Source organism: Astyanax mexicanus, chromosome 10 (genome assembly GCF_023375975.1).
Source record: "Astyanax mexicanus isolate ESR-SI-001 chromosome 10, AstMex3_surface, whole genome shotgun sequence".
NCBI lineage: Eukaryota > Metazoa > Chordata > Actinopteri > Characiformes > Acestrorhamphidae > Astyanax > Astyanax mexicanus.
This window is the reverse complement of record NC_064417.1, coordinates 48,578,698-48,586,285: the sequence shown is the minus strand read 5'-3', so window position 1 is coordinate 48,586,285 and position 7,588 is coordinate 48,578,698. Positions and strand designations below refer to the sequence as shown.

The 7,588-nt window shown below is 32.8% G+C and overlaps 1 protein-coding gene across 2 annotated transcripts; it reads right to left on the bottom strand.

Annotated features, from left to right (window-relative positions):
• Positions 1-233: 233 nt before the first annotated feature.
• Positions 234-6,435, bottom strand: pdzd11 (PDZ domain containing 11). Of its 2 annotated transcripts, none has more exons than XM_007254414.4 (6): positions 6,363-6,435; positions 5,158-5,256; positions 4,367-4,507; positions 4,081-4,179; positions 2,988-3,048; positions 234-2,889 (listed from the first exon to the last, which is right to left on the bottom strand). In XM_007254414.4, exons 2-6 carry the CDS (start codon positions 5,248-5,250, stop codon positions 2,855-2,857), a joined length of 429 nt encoding a protein of 142 aa, XP_007254476.1. In that variant the 5' UTR covers positions 5,251-5,256; positions 6,363-6,435; the 3' UTR covers positions 234-2,854. The 2 variants fall into 2 exon arrangements, with proteins under 2 accessions (XP_007254476.1, XP_007254477.1); XM_007254415.4 differs by having other exon boundaries at positions 5,158-5,276; positions 6,363-6,432.
• Positions 6,436-7,588: the final 1,153 nt, after the last annotated feature.

The window sequence follows — 7,588 nt, the reverse complement described above, 5'->3', positions numbered from 1 at the left end:
GGCACAGAACACTAGTTTAGCCTTTCAACATCTATACAGAGAATGAAAGGGACTGAGGAGAAATGCAATATAATATCTACACTGATATGAACACTGTGAGATCCCTTCATACTCCTGTATTCTCTCTCAGAAGACACACTATTAACCCTGTTTCATTTCCTGTAAAATGTAAACTGGGGGAGCAAGTTTGATTGTTTTGGGAGTTCTTTGTTTTTAAAAAATAAACGCTAGAATACTTTAATAAAACTTTATTGTCTACATGTATTTCTTTAGAAGATGAAATGTTTTAAATAATAAACTATTTAAAATTTAAAAAAAGAACACCGCTCAAAAAAGACAAAAGTAACATTTAAAAGAGGCATCTGCACACTTAAATCCATCCAAAAATCACTTTGAAAGATTCTAAATGTGTGGATGTTTCTTTTTAATTGCACTTTTAAATAAAAAAAAAGAAATGAGATTTGTAAGTACCACCAACAACATCAGGGTTCCTAAACAAAAGTAAACCAACAAAAGAGGAACATTTTTTATATATAACATAAAAAAGGTTAAATAATAGTGTTATTCTTTCAAAAAGAGGAACTCTGAAATAAGTTAGTACCTCAAAAACAAAGCTCTGGAGAGAAGTCCTGCATTTACCTCTAAATATTGGTGAATATTTGTACAATTATACAAATTTAAGGTCCACAGCTAAATATAATTAATGTTTGAGTTACACAAAAAGGGACTAAGTCTATTCCTGCACTACACAGCATTTTGTAATAGAGATTTCCTGTTGAAAGGAAATTTTAGTTTATGTCTGAAAAACCAAATATTTCTGTTTTTATCAGTGATAGTTTTATCATTCAGTAGCATGAATATTAGTCAGCAGGTCATTATGATGATAAAGCCATTAAACGAGAAACATATTAAATCAAGTGATGATCTGTGTATTAAAATGTGTCAGTTACTAATATATGATAATCCATATAGCAAGTGATACCCAGAGTTGCTGCAGGTTTTTATTCCAGCCAATCAGAAGCTCATGACATCAGCTGTTATTGAATAATGACCAACTAATTAACCCTTTGGTGTTCAATGGTGGACGCAATTTTTTTTTTTCATATTTCTCACTTTGCAGCTGTGTTTAAAGAGGAAATATCTATATTCTCTGAAAATGCTGAATGGGTGCTCTTAACTGGGGAGCTCTTGACTTTCTGAGGCTGGTAACTCTAAGGAACTTATTCGGTGCAACAGAGAGAACTCTTGGTCTTCTTTTTCTGCGGCGGTCCTGATAAGAGCCAGTTTCATCATACTGTTTTTGATGGTCTTTGTGATTGCACTTGAGAATACTTTCTAAGTTCTTGAAACTTTTCTAATAGACTGACCTTCATTTATTCCCCTTTGCTGACAACTTTAACGCTTATACGGATTTCATTTTCCAGCAGGATTTGGCACACTGCCCGCACTGCCAAAAGTAACAATTGGTCTTTTGTAATATTCTAATTTTCTGAGACACTGATTTTTGTTTTTTCATGAGCTGTAAGCCATAATCATCAACAATAATATAAATAAACGCTTAAAATAGATGTGTGTAATACATCTATATAATATATGAGCTTCACATTTTGAACTGAATTACTGAAATAAAGTAACTTTTCAATGATATTCTATTTTTTTTAGAAGCACCTGTAGATTAGAACATTACTCAAACAGGGCTCTTCACTGTATACCAACTCTACCTCTTTACAACACTAATTGCTGCAGATTGTTTAGAATGAAAACCTGCACACTGGGTCTTCGTGGATAAGATCATAGTTACATATAGTTACACAGTGTTAAAAGGGTCAATCAGCAGTTCTGTTAATTTCTATGAAAATGCATTATAATTAATAAAGTTGTTGCTGTATTAAGTAATAAATAATCCATGCCTATATTGAATATTCAGACCATATCCCAAATATTAAATAACGTACATAAGAAACATGATTACAGTATTGACATTATTATTAAAACAGTTGTGAATCAGGCTGGACTGTGGAGGTCCTAGGAAAATCATGACCTTCATAGCAGCCATTATATTATTATTAAGCTCAAACTGTTGCTTTTGCTTTTAAAATCATGAGAAATTTTGAGTTCCCAGTCTGTCTGGAGCTGAAACACAAGCAGCGACACTACTTATATACATATATAGTGTAGAGTGCTAATATTAGACTGTTAGATTAGGTAATTTCCATGTACAATGTAAGCAATGTATCTATCCACACAGGGCTGGGCACAATGACAATATTTTATCCAATCATGATGAATTTGTTATTGTGAAAAATGATATGCTTCTCTGCCAATACAATGGACATCATCAGGGCTTAAAGGAAACTAAACATAATAACATAATGTTCAGTTAGTTCTGTTTAACAAGATGATGTGCAGCACACTTTATAATAATAATAATAATAAAAATCACTCTTTAATAACTGTAGTATTTAAATAGAGTTTTTAAAGAATTTGTGGCTACTAATATATTTTATCTGTGTGTCCAAATATAATGATCAATATTATGTATCGTTAAATTGTCTTTAAATATCACGATACAATACTTTTACCATATTCCCAAATCTACACATACAGGACAATAATGTATGTTGGCAAATGTTGGCTTGCAGCATCTAAAAATCTGTCCGCTGTTAAAAACATTAAATAGAATGATCTGCTGTTAACGATGATTGAGGTACACCTCTGTGCACATCCCTAAAGAAAAAAAAGTCTTTAAGTTAGTATTTAAGCAGGAAGATGCTGTGCTGCATGATGGAACCCCACAGCCGGTGACTCTCTGCCTCAGTGACTCGTTTTTCATTCTTCAGCACATCTCTGCCACCTAGTGTACCGTCCTCTCCTTCTGCCTCTGGTAATCTAAAAAATATATAAGATAAAATGCAGTAAATATACCAAACAGTAGATGACACTGGTCTATAGCACACCACTTCCATAGAATAAATAAGAAAACTTACTGTAAGGAAAGTAGCGCACCCTCATCAGAATCTCTCTGGCAGTTTTCAAGATCTCCACAGCCTTTAAAAAAAAAAAAAAGAAAAGAAAAAGAATCACATAAAAAGGGAAAACAAGTATTTTCGATAGATTGTACAAAATCAATTATTTATACCACTAATAAAATGATAATATAATAACAATTATTAAAAATAATATAAATAAAATAATAAGTTGTGGCCATGACTTATTAATGTGAACAAGATAATCAGTAGTCCCCAAGACTTCCTAAGCCTTAATAAGTCATCCCCACAACTTAATTAAGGCGTGGGAACGAGATAATTAAGTCGTGGTGGTGACTTATATGGTCAGGACCTAATGATCTTGTTCCCAAATCTTAATAAGTTGTGGCCACTCACTAGGATCTCATTTATAAGTTGTGGCTACAAACTAATTAATTACTATTTTATTATTAAAGTAATGTAATTTTTTTATTTTTATTTTACATGATGTCACCTCATAGGCTCTATACACAATAATGCAACTACACAATGAATTTTCAATTATTAATTATTTCTAGACATTGGAATTGCAATATATATATTTTTTAAAACAAAGTCGACATAGCACCTCACTACCGTTAACAGCCTTGCTCAAAAACCCACAGGCAATATTGAGGTTTTTATATTTCATTTTTTATAATTTCTTAAAAATTTTATCCCATTGTCTCCATAATTTTAAAGACGAATTACCCAACCCATTCATTAGGGCTTCCCCGCATCACTAGTATGGTGAATACTAAGCACATGCCTCTTCTGAAACACATAAAGTATTTTCATACTGCTGTTGATGCAGAATCAGAGGAAGTGCAATCAGAGGAAAACGTAGCGACCTATCTCTGATACTTCAACTAACAGGCGCCTGTGGACACTGGAAGTGATAAGGGGAGAGAGTGACATCTACCCACCCAGAGAGAGCATGACCAACTGTGCTCTCTCAGACTCTGGCTGCTGCTGCTACAATACATGTCCAAATATTGTATCATTTGTTAGGTATAATGTAATTATCATAAGATACCTCAGGTCAGGTATAAAGTTCCTTTAGCTAATGACTTACCCTTGAATGCTCAATGTCCTGAAAGTCCACTTCATTAACTGACAGCACCTGATCTCCCTCCTGAAGTCCCGCCCTGTGCGCATCAGAATCGGGCACCACCTATCAAACAAAAAACAAAAAAAAAAACAAGAAAGAAAATTTAAAGTGTGTGTCCAGGTTTTCACACACTAGGCTGTATTAACTTTATTTTTACTGACTATGATAGTAAAAAGGACATTAATACTAGGAACAAGACACACTGATGTCACTGCAGATGTCTGTAAATGTGTGAAACAATAAAGAATACCTTGGAAATGAAGATACCAAGCTGGGAAGCTTTTCCTCCTCTAATATTGAAACCCAGCTGTGCTCCAGGAGGCTTTTTTAACACTATTGTTCGTGGTAGAAACTGTGTAAGCTCATTGTTGTAATCAGGGTGATTTATTCTCTGTCAGAAAGAAAACAACAGGGGTATTATTATGTCTTGTGCCATCAGTTTTATAACATACACTACCAGTCAAATGTTTGGACACAGCTCTTCTCATTCAATGTGTTTTCTTAATATTAAAGACATTAAAGCTATTCAGGAACTAGTGGACTTATTTAATGAACAAAAAGTGTTAAACCAGAATATGTTTTATACTTTAGATTCTTCTAAGTAGCACATTTATCTTTGAGGTCAGATCTGCACATTCTTGCTATATTTTTAATCTCAGTGTCTTCATGAGGGAGAGTCACCTGGAATAGTTTTCTCAGTGTCTTGAAGGAAGGAGTTCCTGGAGGTGCTGAACAATAGTTGCTGCTTTTCCTTCACGCTGTAAAGCTCCAGCTCATCCCAATTAAATCACCTCAAATCACCATCTCAGTTCATCAGGTTTAGATCAGGGGATTAATGTGGAGAACTAACACTTTTTTACTGTTTACTACGTAATTCCATATGTCCTTTAACTGTCATCATGTCTTTAATATTAATCTACAATGTCGAAAATAATTTAAATGAAGAAACAAAGAAAAACACGGAATGAGAAGATGTGCAAACTTTTGTTTAGTACTGAAATTAAATTAAATTCATATAGAATAGAATAGGAGGTTTCTTACATCCTGAGCAGGAATCCATGCAGGAGGATTTTCATAAGAGGGTAGAAACACAACTGGCAGCTGATAATCATCATAAGGAATTTTCTGATCCATATTTTTCTGATAATAAAGTGAATGTTCTAGAAATTATTTTGAAATAAATCACATAGTAAGCATGAAACCACTTAAAAAAAACTAAATACAGTTAACTCTGTATAAAGACATGAGTATGGCTTACAGCCAATGAAAATTCAAAAATCAGTGTTTCAGAAAATTTGAATATTATATAAGGCCAAATGGTACTTTTGGCAGTGTGGGCAGTGTGCCAAGTGCTGCTGGAAAATGAAATCCGCATCTCCATAAAAGTTTTCAGCAGAGGGAAACACAATCCACAATCAGTGATGGTTTGAAGAGACATGTCATCTGCTGGTGTTGATCCACTGTGTTTTATTATCAAGTCAAAAGTCAGAGCAGTGTTTTCCCTTAAAATCGTACAGCACTTTATGCTTCCCTCTGCTGACAACTTTTATGGAGATGCGGATTTCATTTTTCAGCAGGACTCGGCACAATGCCCACACTGCCAAAAGTACTATTCTAATTTTCTGAGACACTGATTTTGGGGTTTTCATTGGCTGTAAGCTTCATAATCATAAACAATAAAAGAAATAAACGCTTAAAATAGATAACTCTCTGTGTAATACAGCTATATAATATATGAGTTTTACATTTGAAATGAATTACTGAAATAAAGTATATTTTCAATCATACTATTTTTTAATGCAGTACTGCAGTACATTTTACAATAAACTATACTTACAGTTCTTAAATACAAAATAAATGTTGAATAATATATTACTATAATAAAAACTATTGTGCAGCTTAAATAACAATAACTTCTACTCAAGTCACTTTTTTGACAAAACACATGAATTTTTACTCAAGTCTGGCTCTCTAGTACTTTATACATGTCTGATTTTAACTGTATAATACAATAAGTAATAATATAGTCAACATAACACCAGATTATGATCAATAGCTACAGCATATAGCTATAGCTGTCTGTTTTTCTGCACATATTTCAGAATAAAACGACCAGAAAAACACAGAGCAGCGCAGCAGCGACTGAACTGAGTCTCTCAGACAGCGGTAATACATACCGATCATACATTTCCTCCAGATCTTCATTATTATTAATGTATTTTAAGTGTTTTAAGCTGAAAACTCACCAGATCCTGCGCTCTCCTCCCTCCTCCTCTTCTTCTGCTAACAGGAAGCAGCTGATACTGAAGCTCTAGCGCCCCCTGCGCTCAGAACTCACAGTTCAAAGCCTTTTACTCTGATTATCTCAATATCTCACTGATTTAACTCATAAGAGCCAAGACCCATCATATCATTAAAGCACTTGAATAGTAAAATGTTTGGAATAGAGCTGTAGAACAAAAACAAGACCCTTTTAAAATAAACTATTTTTTATCTGCAGCACTAACCCAGCACTAGGAGTGCTGTAAATAAGGTGAGATGAATGAACACACTGTCCTGAAGTGATACATACATATATACACAGTGTGTTCATTCTTCTTATGACCACAAGCCATCAAACCAACTGCTTGAATTTTTGCACCAGGAGTAAAGCAGCATAAAGTTATCCAAAAGCAGTGTGTAAGAGTGGTGGAAGAGAACATGCCAAGATGCATTCCACCAAATATTAATTTCTGAACCCTTAAAATTATGTGAATATGAACTTTTTTCTTTGCATTATTTAAGGTCTGAAAGATCTGTATCTTTTTTTGTTATTTTAGCCATTTGTCATTTTTTGCAAATAAATGCTTAATATTAATGACAATATTTTTTGGAATTTTGGGAGAAATGTTGTCTGCAGTTTATAGAATAAAACAACCATATTCATTTTACTCAAACATAAACCTATGAATAGCAAAATTTAGAGAAACTGATTCAGAAGATGATTCAGAAACTCCTTAAATCTTAAATGATAATATATTAATTAATATATTAATATACCAGCACAAATATTCATATTGGTAAAATATTTTAATGTAAACATTTAAAAAGAAATTTAAGAAAAAAATATATTTTTTAACATACCAGTTGCTCACATTATATCCCATAGATAAAATACTAACACAAATCTACTTCTAACTTTTATTGATGTACGTTGTGATGTTATATTTAAAAATGAATATACAAATATTAAAGGAACAGTGTAATAATTAAAAAAGGGACAACACCATGCTAAAGAGGGTTTACAAATGTAAAAAAAAAAAGAAAAATAAAAATAAATAAAAAATCTAAATCAAAATCATGATAAATACAAACTTGCCAGTAGAGGTCAGTGTGTATTTAGGTAAAACTGACAATATCAAACTGATGCTCTTTAATGTGTAAGTATATAAATAGTTACAGTTAAATCCTAAATCTGTTGTGTTTTTATTTA